Source organism: Perca fluviatilis, chromosome 4, assembly GCF_010015445.1.
Source record: "Perca fluviatilis chromosome 4, GENO_Pfluv_1.0, whole genome shotgun sequence".
Classification (NCBI taxonomy): Eukaryota; Metazoa; Chordata; class Actinopteri; order Perciformes; family Percidae; genus Perca; species Perca fluviatilis.
The window spans coordinates 16,434,176-16,451,691 of record NC_053115.1 but is presented as its reverse complement, the minus strand read 5'-3'; the positions used below and the strand labels follow the sequence as shown (position 1 = coordinate 16,451,691).

Here is a 17,516-nt window from a genome sequence, read left to right as displayed (position 1 = left end):
TTAGTTCCTTTAGAGGTTGAGAGAGGTAGGGATGTTTCCACTGTGAAATTAGGACACCTTTGTATTACTATTGGAATTCAGACTACAGATAGAACTGACTAAGTTATAACTAAAGGGGCAGCAACCCTGTAGGTATACAGTTAGAAGGAACAGGAGCCTGGTCCAGGATGAAAATGAGAACTGAGATATATTGCAGTGCTGAAGGCTAGACTGGGAGGTAAAGGGAGGGGAGCAAGACAAGGGTCCAGATGTGAGACGACCTCACTGGCTGCCTGTTTACATTTCTCAGCTAACCGGAGTGTATTTTTAACCTCTGCCTGTTTTTGTTCTCTCTGCAGGTGCTGGAGAGTCGGGGAAGAGCACCATTGTGAAGCAGATGAAGTGAGTGACTCCACATTGTTTTACTTTTCCTTCCATCATCTCTGACAAATTAATGTAGGGTTTAACAGCACAAGCACATGTATTTGGAATATGCACTGCATCGGATATTGTATACAGGGATGTCCCCCCATCTGATAAATGCTATCTTCTAGCTAGTCGATATGGTGAGTAATGAAATTGTCCCAGTCAGCTTGGCACTCCTTGGCTCAGAGCCAACAGGCTTGAAAGAGGATTGCACCATGAACATTTATCACCAGCCTTAAGGAGAAGAGAAACATTTGTTAAGTGATTGATCAAATCAATTGGGGAGTCCAGTCACTCCGTAGAATAGAGATATCTTTTGACATGTGTGCTGCACTATCTGGTGCTACACATGGACGACAGCAGGTACCAGGGTCCATCTAATATCGTAATCAGACAAGGCGTCGGTAAGCATTAGCTAAGAAAGAAAAGACATCTTTTTAGTCCATTTGTACAAAAGATGATTGACAGTGCTCTTACACTGAAACATCAGCATGAACTTTTCCTTCCCCTAATTGGACTAATCCACCCCTCGTTTGACTGTCACTGGTTTTTGCTCAAGATTAAAAACATGATGGAATTTCATACTACAAGTTTGGATTCTGTAATGTAATGCAAGACATTGAACGTGCATTTGCTGAATTATGGCTCATGTTATTTGACATTTACAATGCTGAGCAGAAATAGTTGCACGGCATTTAAGAGTTTCAAGTGGCATTGAGTCATGTCACTATTAACCAGCGTCTCTTGGTTTGCTAATTGTTCCTGCTTCCATCTGTAGGGTTTAACTGATCCTCAAAGGATTTTTTCAAAACAAAAATCCTGTAAGGAAAATTGTAATAGCCTCGCAAAATGAAGATAAAGTGAGCCCCTTAAAATTTACTGTGGGACGATGTTATAAAATCAATGATTCTAAAAGTTTCCAGTTTGTCAATCGAGGAAAAGGCTTAGTATGTACAAGCTGACATGACCAGGTAACAATTTCAGTCTAAAAAAATTTGAGAAAAGATGTGAGCAAGGAGGGGTACAAACTCTAAAAACTTTTGTTGTCTTTTGTACTGTATAGTTTAGGCTGTAATGATGTGTAGTGAAGCATAAATGGAACGGCTCTTTTCCTGTCTTTGAAAGTTCTCTCTTGTCAGTCTCGCACCTACCAGACTTGAAACAAGGGTTGAGAAGTTGGTGCTAGATGAGCTGATAAATGAAAGTCAGTGTTCCTGTTTAGTATTGCTGCACTGACTGAGGCAATTTGACAAATCTCTCAGATACACTGGTCTCTAAAATCCTCTCACATGTGCACATTAGTGAACACCTACGTACATGCTTGATACTTTGGCTTTTGATACATCATTAACGAAAGCACACATCCACTCCCCCACATACATACTAGGGGTGTCACAATTTCGATTTTAATTTATCAAATGAGCTTTCGATTTCAACTATCCATATCAGAAGCAGGATTCCCCCAGTATTTTTTCCTCTCTTCCTCCCGCCTACTTGCACACATCAGAAGGAAAAAAAAACAACAACAGACACAGCATAGCTTACCAGCTGGTAGCATGCAGCTAAAGACACAGGGTAACATTAGCCTACTGGTAGCCTGCAGCTTGACTTTTCCAGACACCATGGCAACTGCTTGAGTCGGAGATGACGGAGAAACAATAGAAATGGAAAATCCTCCTGCTTCCCTGAAGTTACCGGTGTGGCAACATTTTGCTTTCCCGGTGAGTGAGTTATGTAAACAAACAACGAAGATAAAGCATGTGGGCTCAGAAGGGACGCCATGGTGCATTTATGTGCACCTCATTAAACGTATGGTGCATTCAATTGCACCTTGTAAACTCTCATACATCTTTCACACCACTGATCAGAGTTGGGCCAGTGTTGTCTGATCAGGGTTCAACCCTTCTTTTGGAAATTCAAACCAAGCCAGACAACATGGGTACATCCCCTGGCCACGGCAATTCAGAAATCACCTGGGTAACAACCTGGGAGCAATGCATAACAATTACCTTAAGTTCTAGAAATGGGAAGGGCTATACACATCATATTCAGTGAACAGCTAACATCACATACTCCAGGCCAGCTGTATAGCCTACCACAAGAACTAATATGTTGTTTTGTAGCTACTTGAATTTGTAATTGTACAGTAGGGCGAGAAATGAATTGAACCGCTCCGCTCTGCTGTTGTTGAAGCGGCCTGTGAAAATCTATAGTGAAAACCCGGCGTAAATCACAGTGAGACCAATTTTATGTTGTTGTTTTTGTGTACAGCGACCTGTGACGACTGCCCCACTCTCATTTACAACCAATCACGTAATTTGTCCCTACCCGGCTGGTAGTGACCGACGTGCGCAATTCACATTAAAATCGATCCTTGTCCAACCCTGATCCAACCCACCTGGTGACGTGGGTCGCGAAGCCGTGTAGCTTGAAGAGGGTTACCCCATTCAAACACACAAACGTCAACCTGGGTATAACCCTGATTGAGCCATTGGTGTGAAAGGGGTATTAGAAACTCAAAGTACCCTTCTGCCATCTAGTGGCTATTATTGCATACAAAACACACAAAAACAAGCGTCTCCAAATGGCCAAATTATTTCTCTGTATACATTTTTGGATTTTTAACATGCTTTTAATCCGCTCACTGAGGTCACTTAAACCCACTTATATTGACTTAACATTTTGACTTATATTACCCACCATGGCACAAGTTCATTAAAGCGCCCATATTATGCTCATTTTCAGGTTCATAACTGTATTTTAAGGTTGTACCAGAATAGGTTTACATGGTTTAATTTTCAAAAAACACCATATTTTTGTTGTACTGCACAGCTCTCTCTCACTGCTGCAGATCCTCTTTTTCACCTGGTTTCTGTTTTAGCTACAGAGTGAGACCTCTTTTCATCTTCTTCATCTGTACTATCTTTGATTGCACTCGCACATGCTCAGTAGTTCAGATGTAGATCATGTCAGCTAGCTAACTCTAGAGACAGTAAAAGAGAGCCTGTTTCTCCAACTTTGGTCAGTTACAAGGCAGGATTAGCTGGGAGACTTCTAAATGAGGGCGCACATGTAAGTAGTTCTTTTGTAGATTGTGGTGAACTTGTGTGTGTTGTAGCAGTGCTTTGCTATTGAGAACGACGTAGCATGCTAGCGTTAGCATTAGCGTTAGCATGCTAACGAGCTAACGGTTGTGGTTAGCCAGCTCATTTCGGACTGTGACGTCACAGTCCGAGCCGATTTTGAACAGCTCACTAGGAGACTGAAAGCAGGACACATTCAGAAACTGTATCTCACTCAAAACAGCATGGATGGATTTTTTTCAAAGTTTGTATGTGTGTGGAAGCACCAGAGACACAAAAGAACACCCCATATCCCAGAAAAAGTGATTTTTTCATAATATGGGCACTTTAATAACATTATTGATGATTCTGAAAAGTTCTATCGAGTGAAAAGAGCACAACACCGCTGTCTCCTCTGCGCTCACAGAGGAGTAGGAGTGAATTCTTTCGGCTACCTAAAAATAGAGAATAAACATAACTTACTCAAATGTAACATCTCAGTCCTACACTAGACTCAGACTTCTATGAGAAACATTTTTCTCTGATTGTCTTTTTTTAGTAAGATGGACAAATAATGGATTTCAGAGATACTATGTGTGGGATCTTCCTATTCATAATTCTGACAAAAAGGATACATTATGCTTCTGTGAGAGTCAAAGGAAACTGCAGTACTAATGATGGGGTCTCTTTTAATCTAGTTTTTAAGGAGAATTCAGAAAAATGACTTCCTGTTGACACTAGACCTACATGTTGTGACAAAATAATAATAATTGTGCTTACAAAAATGTGACCGCCACAGGATATGACAGCATTCATGATGGGAATTTAATTTAATCTATTTCATTGTATTCTACTGAAAAAACTTGCAAGTTATTTTTAACACCGCAGTAATTAAATATTTAAATGAGAAAGAAGCAGCTCACAGTCCATACAATATGATTACAATGGCCAAGTTTTATTTCAGTTTGTCTGATTCATTCTGAAGGATATCTTAAAAGTACTCAACAGATTTCAGTTAAACCTGATGGAAAGTTGTTTGTTTCAGGTGTGGATAGTGCCTTGATCTGGTCAATTAAAAAGCTCTTAGCTTTTTTTTTTTTCTTCTTTTTTTTTGTATAATTTATGAACTAGGTGTAGAGGCAAAATTATTTTCACAGAATATCTGTCTGATGTGCTACTGTCAGGATAAAGTGACAGTTTCAGCAAATATGACAAGTTATTTTTATTAAACCTTTAAATCTGCATTTAAACGAGGAGTTCAGGTGTAGAAAGCACCATATCACACTTTGTGTCCAGCTATACCTTGTCCACATCTGTTTAATGTCAGATTACAATAAAATACCTATTTGAATGGTGCTTTCTAAAACCGAGTTTGCAAAGTGCTTCACAGTCAAGTAAATCAAAAATTGAAATTATAAATATTGTGTGGAGGAGGCGAGAACACTGTGGGCTTTCAGTCCTCTTAGTTGTGCCTCACAGTGTTTCACAGTGGGCTCACTTGCATTTTAATGAGGACCCATTCAGTTCAACAAACAACCAATGAGCATCCTGGCTGTGCGACTCTCTGGGCCATGACAGCCAGGCCACTGGAGATGGTTTTCTTTGGTTTTCAGCCCAGCAGCTTCTGTCTCAGCCCCATGCTTTTTCAACCACATGCTTCTTCCTTTCTTTTCCACAGCTCCAAAAGCAAGTAAATATTTGTTCTGGTGTCCTTAAGATGAGAGATACAAAAAAGGCTGGATTTTTCCCAGTGCCGCATCTCGGCAGTATTGTGATTTGTAATCTCAGCCATCCATACAGTACTAGATCCTCTTTGATGGATCTAATGAAATATCAATTAAATATATAATCTTAAATAAGTTTTATTCAATAATGGACAACATTTTCACAATTAGATAAAATATTCAGCCAGATCTGGGGCAAATGCCAGGGCAAAAAAAAACTGCAAATATTTTACACCATTGTATGTAACGTGTAATCATAGTAGGGCTGGGTGATATGGAGAAAATCAAATATTACGATATTTTTGACCAAATACCTCTATCGATACCGCAACGATATTGTAGTTTTGACTATTGGTGCTTTCACAAAATGAGATTTTTTATTAATAATCATCAGTAATGTGGATATAATGACTAAGTGGGTAAAGGCAAATAATAGAACAGTTACAACAGTCTGGTAAGTTCAGAAAATGACATCACTTTACTGTAATGCAGCCTTTAAAACCAGGAAAGACAACTTATGCCATATTACGATATTCAAAATCTAAGACAATATCTAGTCTCATATCACAATATCGATAGCAGTAATAATATATATATATATATATATATATATATATATATATATATATATATATATATTATGCCCAGCTCTAAATCAGATAATAATGACATACTAATCTTTTTTCCTCTTGCACATCTCCTCTCTCCCTCTGGTCTCTGTTTTCAGGATTATCCATGAGGATGGATACTCAGAAGATGAGTGTAAGCAGTACCGAGCTGTTGTCTACAGCAACACAATCCAGTCCATAATGGCCATCATTAAAGCCATGGCCAACCTTAAGGTTGACTATGAGGAACCTACTAGAGCGGTAGGTATCTGACACTGAAATTTGTAACTTTTTTACATGTCGTCACCGCAGCAGCAAGACGGAAGTGAAATGATGTTTGAAATACAGCAAAGATGGTAGCGTTGTTGTAGAAAAGAAGATTGTGCGGCTGCTAGCATAAGCCATTGCAAAACTTAAAAGACATGTCAGCCAGAGAGCATCTTCAAGCAATGAGCCTCTTTTTTGATTCATTAAAAGTATTATAACCTAATAAACAAATATTCACGGATACATTTAAAAACAGACATAGCTTCAAGTGCCATATTGTTCTCAAGGTAGTAACAAAACCTTCTGGGAACCTGTTAAATTATAGTGTAATATGGCTGCACTCAGTTCAGTGATATCATCTCCACTAATCACCGCCAAAGCCTCCACTCCTTCTCCATCTTAACCACCCATATCTAGCCTTGAGGATTTCAGGCAGCAGTAATTATGCAGCTCAAGAATTTCTCTTGGGTGCAGTGTGACAAGCTCTACTTGGAAATCAACTCTGGGTAGCAGATGCTTTAAGATGGACTTCTGCAATGCCGTGTGTGTGTGTGTGTGTGTGTGTGTGTGTGTGTGTGTGTGTGTGTGTGTGTGTGTGAGTGTGAGTGTGAGAGAGTGTGGTTAAAGAAAACCGTAAATCCTCTCCACCCAGGGAGATAAAATAACAAAAATCAGGCATTACTCATGAGAGGAGAACATTTTTCCACGGACCCATCATCTCATACGAATCACATATTCATATATTCTATTCTCACAGATCATTTACAGATAATTTCTAATTAAAGTATTTTTAGTTGGAGGATACAGTAATCTGTCAACTCCTGCCTCACAGTGAACTTCAAAAGACTGTTTGTTTGAATTGATACAATGCAGAGAAAAAGCAAACAACCATTTATTTTACACAGTCCAACAATTCAACTAAATGGCACATATTTCAACTCCTATTGTATGTTTTTGTTGCTATTAACTTAGAGCTTTGTTTCTAAGGATATGGAAATGCTTCATAGGAAAATCTGACCTACCTGTTCCTCAGACTTAGTCTGGCTATCACCAGACCAAGTTCAATCTTTTAAGATTGAACATTAGTGTGGGGAGTCTGCTCTGTATTTTCTCTGCACAAGAGGCGTGATCAACGGGCATAGTTCAAATGACTCTGTACGCAATTGGATAGTCCTTCAACCAATCAGACCAACGATCCGGGTGACGTAGCAGTGACAGCGGCATCAACGGGTTGGTGTGCTTCATTGGCCGGCTTGTTGAATGTAAACAAAAAGCTGCTTTTAGCTACTTTGCTAAATTGGAATAAGTAATAAAGCAGCAGTGTGTCATGTGTAGTGGATACACTTACTATGCTTGGTATCATTTTACTAAAACATGCATTCTGCAATGCAGGCAATCCAGGCAGATTTTTTCTGTAAACCCTAATAATCCTTATTTTGCAGTTTTTTTTTTTTACATCTTTGATACTTTTGTTGTCTCCAAATAAAAAAGATGTTGCATTTTTAGAGAAAGAGCTTTTTGACTACCCGGTATATGTCAGGACTGGCTCTGCCAATGTAGCTAGCTCTGCATGACAAGTTCTACTGGACAGAGTGAATTAGTTTATTTGAGTTACACCTTCACCCACTGCAATGGCCTACATAGAGCTTTCATTATCCTGGAACATTTCACAGATTTCAATTGAAAAGACAATGTTTGTCTCACAGCCAGAGGGAACGCAGTCAGCATCCATCAATATTCTGAAATCAGCGTGTGACTGAACTGGTTTGTCTGATCTCTTTATTTTTTACAAAGAAAAAGCTGCTTTCATTGTTTGCCAAACATGACAATTGCTGCAAACTGTTAGTAACCAAATAGCAGTTGGTATAGTGCAAACTCAATGCACTTGTCTAGATATGTGATGTTGGATTTTTAGCAAATGTGTATCATTTCTTCCATGACTCGCTGTCAAATGATTTCACATCAGAAGTTGCAAACATGTTAATGACTGTATTATAAGATTACTTCAGGTTAACTGAAGGCCTGTTATTTGTGTTGGTGAAGGACAGCATAGGTATCAGAAAGCCATGGTATTCTGCATTTTGTTCTCCATTTAAAACTTGATTACTTCCACGTGGTACACAGTAAAGGGCTGCTAACTTAGCTTTACTTAACTCAGCTAGAGTGGAGGGTCAGACAATGGTTCACTAATACATGAAAGTCTGCTCTCAATAGCTAACATCAAAAGTTTATAAAAGCCCTTGTCCAGTGTAAAACACAAAGGGCCCTTCTTGTGCTCCTAGTGATTATAAGCTAAGTTCAGTTGCAGAATGCCTCCCTGCTCACAAGTACTATTGCATTTAATTAATTATTCATGTAAATATGAATGTCTATCATTTCATGCATCTGTTTTTCCAGGTCACTGCACTTTAATAGATGGATTCATTACAGTGCAAAGTTGGATGGCAGATGACTGGTTGATGGCCCAGGGCCAATTAGGCAAATGATGGATACATCATTTCTGGTCATACTATTGCTCACTCTTTTGACTTTGTTCAGTTTCTTCACTTCCCTCTTGCGCAATCTGATTGAAGCTTAGTTATTCAAAAGACATGTAAAATCTGACTTATATGGAGTGCATAGGGCTGCAGGAACTTCTATATACATAACATGGAAAGAAAAATGCTGTTGTTTCCATTATGGAACGTTTTCCAGTGGTCCCAGCTCCTATCTGCATTTTCTAAATAAAGCAGGCAGCATGGCTGTTTTTTTTTAAAAGCACCAATTACCACAAGCACATACTGGATGCAACAACAACAGCAAGCTACAGTTTGTATGCTGACAACCAGTCACCATATCTGATTTATGTTGGCCAGGCAAGTTAATGCAGAAAATGAGCAGCCCGGAGAATCTCTGCTCTGTTTTTGTTTTGTTTTCCTTGTTACTGCTAATTACATTCCAAATCACTTTTGTCACAGTTAGCCAATGATAAGAACAGCACTAAAGATGGTATACTGTAAACACTGCTTTCACCGCAATTCTGAGTAATAAAATGCAATGAGGCCCACCATTAGTGTGCTTTGCAGGAGATTCTAGCGATACTAGCCATGTGAAAAGAAAGTCCTGAATAAAGCTCTGCAGAGCTAATCAGCTTTGTCCAGTAAAGAAAAATAATGAGGGTTAATACACTTGATGTCTTTTTCAGAGATCTACTTTATCTAATGTTATGTGTCTTTACTTGTCAGGACGATGCCCGCCAACTGTTTGCCCTGTCAGCAGCAGCAGAGGAGCAGGGCATCCTGCCAGAAGAACTGTCCAACGTCATCCAACGACTGTGGGCTGACGGCGGCGTCCAGGGCTGCTTCACACGGGCCCGAGAGTACCAGCTCAATGACTCCGCAGCCTAGTGAGTGCCTTAATAACATACAATAACATCAAGGCTATTATATGGATCATTGTGTTTCAAAATAAAATGTGCATTACCGTATTATGCACAGAAAACCTTGGTGACCAGACTTTGAACAGACTTTCGCTGATAATCGCACATCAGAAATAAGCGATGATCTTTAACATACCTGCAACTTCCTCGGAAGTTGGCCGTGCAGGCCAAATATTATGGTTTGTCACTGTTACTTTTCATCCCCCTTTTCTTTTTATCTGTTACAGTAACGCCATGCTCGGTTCTGCTTTAGTACTTTTCTGTGCTGGATTTCGTTTGATAATTTCTTATTGTTAAAATGCCATACTACATTTCTCTCAGTGACAGCACTGGCTGTGTCAAAAGGCCCCCATAGAGACCAGCTACAGTTATTAATAGTGAAGGCATTACGGTTTTGTTTAACCAGTGGCTTTCACTCTTAAGACAAGTTGCGTCGCTGATCTACAACAACACCACAACCTCAGCCTCTCTCCGCAGCTCTTAATTACCTTAATGACTCCTAATTTCTGAGCAGTTTTTGGCCCCGCTGCCGTAATGTACCAGTATAATGAACAGGGAGAGTGCGAGGTAATTGTGAGAGGCTTCTGGTGAGAGGTGGTTATCACTCTGACCCTCTGGGATGCACTGCTGCTCTGAAATGGAAATCCAGTGAAAACAAGAGAGCCTGATAAGCCTCGTTCACCACCAGCTGCCTGCAAGCTGCAGCAGGAATTAACTGCACTGATTTCTGTTTAATACACACAGCCTTTCATAATACTATGACTGCTCCAGAATGTGCTGTAAACTGTCAGGGGAGTGTGAAGTCAACTGTAGTAGTTTTGAAATCTCTTGTAAAGCCTTATGAAACGACCATTATTTTGCCAGTGACGATTCTCTGTCACACTACGGTTGAGTACCTTTTTTCATTGTAGAGTGTAAGCCGACCAAATTCAATTAATCTTCAAGTCTTATAAACCCAATGGCCAAATCAAACAGTGTTACAGTATCTGATGTGTGGACTACAAAAGCCGCCTAAACCTCTCTCTGTGGGGAGCAGGATTAAGATTAAACTGTCAACACGTGGCATGAAGTAGTGGTGCGGAGGCTCTAATATCTACACCCAGGCTGCGGCTGGTATGGGATTACATCCAGCACCAACACTTTTGTTATACAACATAGTCTTTTTTTTTTTATGTGGTTGACTATTGACAATACAATATGGCTTTTTGTGCATCTCCCATGGTAACTAGATGTGTAAAAGTTGATTGTGGTCTTGAATTAAGTGCTTTTATTAGACTTCAGATTGCTTTATTTGGCCATTGTCACACACACACACACACACACACACACACACACACACACACACACACACACACACACACACACACACACACACACACACACACACACACACACACACACACACACCGTGAACAGGCTGTGTGAAAGGGGCATCTGATGGGACACCAGAGCGAGGTCCCACGGTGAGAGTGTCACATTAAAGCTATATGGCCGCCATGGTGTTCCCGCTGCGAGGTGCGTGAGCCATAAAATGATGATAAAAAGAACTGATTAGCAGACTAAAGTCCCTTTCACATCTTATCACATGGCTAGACTTGTTGAGACACACACACACACACACACACACACACACACACACACACACACACCCATACACACACACACACAGACACACAAACACAAACACACACCTACCTTCTAAATAGATTAAAAACAATACAAAATATGGAGACAATATTGTCAAACAAAGCACAATGTCAACACTACATTGAAGGCTGATACCTTCCTTTCAGCTAAGAGAAAATGAATGTTTGATAGTAATATTCTAACACTGAATTGGATGTCATGCCCTGGCTGTCGTACTATATCAGAGGGTTTGAACAAAAGTCACTGTCTTTTGTGCAAGAATATGAAAAGCTGAGCATGTCCTAGCTATTCCTTACCATGCTTTACCTATATTTCTGACCTTCGCAGTTGATGCTTTCCCATGGCTGGGATAGTGCAGTGTGTGATTTACATCTTTACAATGTTTGTATTCAGTAGCATTGTTTGTTCTTACGGACAATATGCTATGAATGGATTGTGAGTAGAGCTGTTGCATATCTCTTAAGACATTCAGAATGTCAGCAGATATAAAGTTTCAGAAAATGTATTCCTTATGTGTTCCCATCAGCTATCTAAATGACCTGGAGAGGATAGGCAAGCAAGATTACATCCCCACACAGCAAGATGTGCTGCGGACCAGAGTGAAGACCACAGGCATTGTGGAAACACATTTCACCTTCAAGGACCTGCACTTCAAGTAAGGTCCCCGTTTACGGTTTTCTTCAACTGCTTATTTTGTGCAACACTGTTGCACAAAACACTGCTTATATTGTACAGCTCAACATTTAATTTCACCTGCAAAAGGCCATACACCAGTAATTAACTAAACAACTACCTGAGCTAAAATACTTCCATTAAATAAAAAGCAGATGTGCTATTTCACACAGAAAAGAGATACATATGTAATGGCTATTTTTTTTTTTTTTGGATCATCATCTAGTAACTAAACTGATCAGAGAGGGCGAGATGCCTTCAGGGCTCAGCAGGTGACAGCAGTTATTGGATTAAGCTCATGCTCACCATTATCTATCCACCATCATTGCAGTGAACCCCATTTTAATCTCCAAGACGTTCTCAATGTATCACTGTTATTCAAAGATAATAATAACAGACTTTAAAGGGGTGATAGAATGCAAAACTGATTTTACCTTGTCATAGTTGAATAATGACAGTTTAGTGGGTAACTAGGACATACATAGAACCTCTAAATCCCATTGACACCTCTTTTCTCTGCAAATCTCACTATTTGAAACTGCCTCTGAAAACGGGCGAATCTCAACAAGCCCCATAGTTGACGTCAACTATTGCGGCTCGTCCTCATTTGGCTCTAGTCTGTTTGTCACGCCCCAACATTTGCATAGGCTACACAACTGACCTGAGGTCAGTTAGTCTTCTGAATCTAGGTCGTGCAGATCTCAGAAATTGTATACATAGTTCATCTGCTATTTTACCATTAAATTCACTTCTGAGACTTTTTTATGCGAGAAATCAACTATGTAGAGGTCAAATATGGGCCGTTTTACGAAAATGTATGTCTAATTGCAAATTTTGTCCGACTGTGTGTCGGACTTCAGAGGCCGGTGCTGCCTGTGTTGCTGCCTCCCTTCACAGACCCCGGCCTGCTGTGAGCTCGATTGAGCTCCGTTACGGCTGGCAGCCCACAGCACTTCATACCCGCGCAAAGTCACCGTTTTGGGCTAATGAACTACGAAACGCTGCTGCTCTGACAGAGCTCCAGGGCCTGCAACTCCCCTCTTCCTGCTAGCTAAATGCCCGGTGTATGTGAGTGAATGCGCGGTCAGCGAGCTTGTTACGCCATCATTCTCTTACCACAGGTTCCAGTTACTCTTTTAATGTGTGTAATTATAATGTGTTGAGTTATTTAAACAAACGATTGGGGAAATAAACGCCGCTTGTCTGTGAGTCTCATTGATAGAGCCTGCTGCTGGATGTAGCTCTATCAGTGAGAGCTAGCTAGCCTCCTCTTAGAATTCCTCTGGAATTCACAAAAATTCATTAACTTGAAATCGGACACCGTTGTTAGCTTAATAAAACATTTAGTTAGATGTTGTGTAAGTGGCGTGACGAAATTCAAACTGTAAATATACTCGAATTATGACCAAAAATGAAGCTAACTAGCCGCAATATGTACACATAGGATTGAAGGGACAGTCGCAGCGAATGAAACCCTTACAGCTCACAAATAGTCAATTAACTTGAAATTGGACACCGTTGTTAACCTAATAAAACATTTAGTTAGATGTTGTATAAGTGGCGTGACATGTGTGTAACATGTGGTAAGAGATTGCTGGTGTAACAAGCTCGCTGACCGCGCTCTCACTCTCACACAACGGGCCATTTAGCTATCAGGAAGAGAGGAGATGCAGGCCCTGGAGCTCTGTCAGAGCAGCGGCGTTTGGTAGCTAGTCCACCAGCCCAAACGGTGACTTTGCGCGGGTATGAGGTGCTGTGGGCTGCAGCAGCCGTGCCGGAGCTCAATCGAGCTCACAACAGGCCGGGGTCTGTGGAGGAAGGCAGGCCGTGCGGCGAGGCAGCAACACAAGCAGCTGAACTCCGACACACAGTTTTACCAAATTTGCAATTAGCCATCCATTTTCGTAAAACGGCCCATATTTGAGCTTTATATAGTTGATTTCTCGCATAAAAAAGTCTCAGAAGTGAATTTGGTAAGGAAACATTGCAGTGTCTGGAATTTGAGATTCTGTCGCTAATGTGTGTGTATTGGGGATTCGCTCAACCAATCAGCACGCGACCTCTAATGCGTGTGTATGGCAATTCGCTCAACCAATCAGCGCGCGTCTCTACGTGTGTGTACGGGGCTAAGGCTCAACCAAGCAGCGCGCAGCTCATCTAAATATTCATGACCATACCATATTTGGAAGAAAAGCTCTTCCCCTTTTTTGGAAAGTCAGTAAAGTTTGCAGAAAAGGTTAAAGGTGCCCTGCCACACAAAACCGTTTTTCCTTGTATTCTTTGAAATATGTTAGGTCCATATGTGTTTGTGTTATTTTGTGAATGTGAAAATGAACTGCTACCTCCTCTGTCAGCTCTAGCCACTGAAAAGAAATAAGCAGAGAAATCCGGCCAATTACAAAAGCTGGTCAGTCTGACATCATGTTGCCTGAGCCCATTACTATTCATTAGCTCGCCCAGTTGCGCTGGGTAAAGTATGCTGACAGCCAGGCTCTCATTGGCTAGCTGTAAGCCAATCAGATTCAAACAGCTTAGCTTGTTGAATATTAATGAGAATTGGCACAAATCGAGCTGAGTCTTCCTGCAGGCTTTCTATACCAAACTAGAATGGCTTGAAATATGGTAACCAAGGCATTTTTTCCACAAAAAATTTTAGTCCATGGTAGAACTTCAGACATCATCACAAAGTAATGAAATACGTGTGGCAGGGCACCTTTAACATTTGTTTTCCGATTTGTGACGTTGCGATCTCATTTCAGCAGCTAAGCTCAAGATGTCTTTCACCCAAACGGCTCGTCCCACTCAATACTTTTCAAACCTTCAGTGAAGTACAAACAGATTAGTGAAAACACATGAACTGGTTTCTTTTTGTGTTATCCCTGTTTTGTAAGTGAGTTGTTATCACAGCAGGATTACACAAATAAATAATGAGAAAATGTGTTCTAGAATACAAACTCATTGTTACCCCTTTAGTTTATTTTGAAAGCCGGTTTTCAGCCATGCTTCTCAGGAGTTGTCTCGTTTTTACAATGTAAATGTTTTGTCATTGTGTTTGTGTTCTGTCGACATATATTCCCGATTGAGATAAAGAAATCTGAAGCGTTGTACTTTATATCTGATGGGAAACATTAGTTGCTTTAAAAACAACAGAGGAAATTCTATATCTAATATTATCTGCTTTAACAAGGCCGTGGAAATGACACACTGTGTGCGCTTCTGTGCCCGCTGTGTGTAATACTTAAGTCTCATATGTCTTGATTTATTTTATTTCTCTTTGGAAGACATAAATCAAATCCAACTAGCCTATGTTTACCTCCAGCACCTCTTCAGTGCTGCACTGCTGTGATATATTTAGCCTGCGTATGCAGTGCTGGAGATAAACACACTGTTGAGGTAAACAGTCTAAAGTGTGTCACTGTTATAATGAGCTCTGCTTACTTGGCATACTGTAAAGCTGGCAAATGGTTACGCTCTACCTTTAGCTGCCAGATGAAAAGCTTCCTCTCAATGTTAGATGGAGAAAATCACCAGTGTGGCACCTTCCAGATGAGCATCCTCCCTCATCCATCTAGGTATCCTCCATCTTCATGAATAAGTCACATAGGATCTCAGTGGAAAAACCTGCCGCTGCCACCATAGACTGTAAATTAGTGGACAGAGCACGTGTGACGTCACCCATTGGTTTGTGGAGATCTACTATGAGTCGTCGAGTTTGCCATTACGGGCGCAGCCATCCTGGTTGCGGATGTGATGATTTTAGACGAGAGGGAGGAGTGAGGGAGGAGCTGCTTACACTCTACGTTATTACACACTTTTGCTGGCAATCGCATCATAAAACATAAAACACCCCCTGCTTTATCGCCGATTTTAAAATCAAGGAGACCATATTTCAACAAACGAACATCGTTCTGTGTTGCAGAAGACTTAAAACTAGCGATTGAGACCATAAACGCATTATGAAAATGTTGTACTGAGGTAATAAATCACGTGAGAAGTGGGTCACTTTCTCATAGACCGACCTCCTTTTGCAGCCGCGCGTTGCCCCCCTGCTGGAATTCAGATAGAACGCAGCTTTAAGGCACTTCCGCATTTGCAGCACTTCGCCGAACCGTATGCGTTGTCCATTAATATTAACAGTCTATGGCTGACATGTTTCAACCTCCCTTAAGGCCGCTTGTTACCACAGCAACTGCACTGAACCAAAATGCCACGAAAAATGCCACGGCCTGTGCAGTGAAACACCCGGCCCTGAAGAGAGGAGGAGGCAGAAAAAGAATTGACTGTAAATGGGAGAGAGCACCCGCGTTTCCAGAGGGAGACCTTGGCGCTGCGGTCTGTCTGTATGGAAAAAAAAGTCTGATTTCTCCTGTGCTCAGTCCCATCCGCTCTCCCATACAAACGGCATGTTTATACTGTGCACAGGATGTTTGATGTTGGAGGCCAGCGGTCAGAAAGGAAGAAGTGGATCCACTGCTTTGAGGGAGTCACAGCTATCATCTTCTGTGTTGCCATGAGCGCCTATGACCTGGTCCTGGCTGAGGACGAGGAGATGGTGAGCTAAGCTTAGACTCCTTCAATTTATAAAAATGAAAATATAAATGAAAAAGAGCGTAGAGGAGAGCCCATTCCCAGGAAAATAGAAATTGGGAGGAGAGGTTGGGTTTTCAGTGAACTCATTTCCTTTATGTGCCCTAGTTGTGCTCTCTAATAATCTCTTTATCTCCACATTTGTGCCCGTCCCACCCAGAACCGGATGCATGAAAGCATGAAGCTGTTTGACTCTATCTGCAACAACAAGTGGTTCACAGAGACGTCCATCATTCTGTTCCTCAACAAGAAGGACCTGTTCGAGGAGAAGATCGCCCAAAGCCCACTGACCATCTGCTTCCCCGAGTACACCGGTACAGTCTTAACATCTCAATACGACCACAGGACACGGCCAACTGATTGACAAAACATTTTCAGTTTTTTTTAAACCCAGTAAAATATTCTGTCAATAAATCTAAAAAATAAATCTAGCCCCAGTTTGTGCATCTTATGTATTCCCATCACATTCAAATCACAAAGATGAGCGTCTTTTTCTCTGAGAAAGGTTACATCCTGTTGGTTAGAAGGGTCTTTGAGGATTCTAGAAATATCTCCAGAAGAGCAGTTGTTAAACAACCTTCCAGATTTTCAAACATTGCTGGGTAGTTGTTATTCAGAGAAACAAATCCATTATCTGTGTGACTCAAATGTCTTAGTAATACAAGAGAGGCACAACCTAAGAGGCTGGGCAAAATCAGGCATTATGAATTCAACATTGTGAAGAAAATGGCACTTCAAGGAACTGCTGGAACTGTCTGATCCCCTGAGCAGACTCAAGCTCTCCTAACACTCTGTGTCCCTCAGGCCCTAACAAGTACGAGGAGGCTCAGGCTTACATCCAGACCAAATTCGAGGACCTGAACAAGAAGAAGGACACCAAGGAAATCTACACCCACTTTACCTGCGCCACCGACACCAAGAACGTGCAGTTTGTGTTCGACGCGGTCACTGACGTCATCATCAAGAACAACCTGAAGGACTGTGGCCTCTTCTAAAAACATGTCAGAGAAAGAGTCAAGGTGAGTTCAAAGAAATGCCTCAGGAAGTGATTCAGCTCTCTACCAAGTCACAAATGAAGCCTATTTGAAATGACAGATTTGTGTGTGTTTTTGTGTGTGTTTTTGTG

The 17,516-nt window shown here is 41.0% G+C and overlaps 1 protein-coding gene across 1 annotated transcript in view; it reads left to right on the top strand.

The window, feature by feature from the left end:
- LOC120557960 (guanine nucleotide-binding protein G(i) subunit alpha-2-like) overlaps nt 1-17,516 on the top strand; it is a 64,171-nt gene that overhangs the window by 45,724 nt on the left and 931 nt on the right. Inside the window, exons 2-8 of the mRNA XM_039798709.1 lie at nt 339-381; nt 5,919-6,060; nt 9,291-9,451; nt 11,658-11,786; nt 16,226-16,355; nt 16,551-16,704; nt 17,195-17,409. Coding sequence (XP_039654643.1) covers nt 339-381; nt 5,919-6,060; nt 9,291-9,451; nt 11,658-11,786; nt 16,226-16,355; nt 16,551-16,704; nt 17,195-17,385 — 950 coding nt within the window. The 3' untranslated portion in view covers nt 17,386-17,409. The remainder of the gene's footprint in view (nt 1-338; nt 382-5,918; nt 6,061-9,290; nt 9,452-11,657; nt 11,787-16,225; nt 16,356-16,550; nt 16,705-17,194; nt 17,410-17,516) is intronic.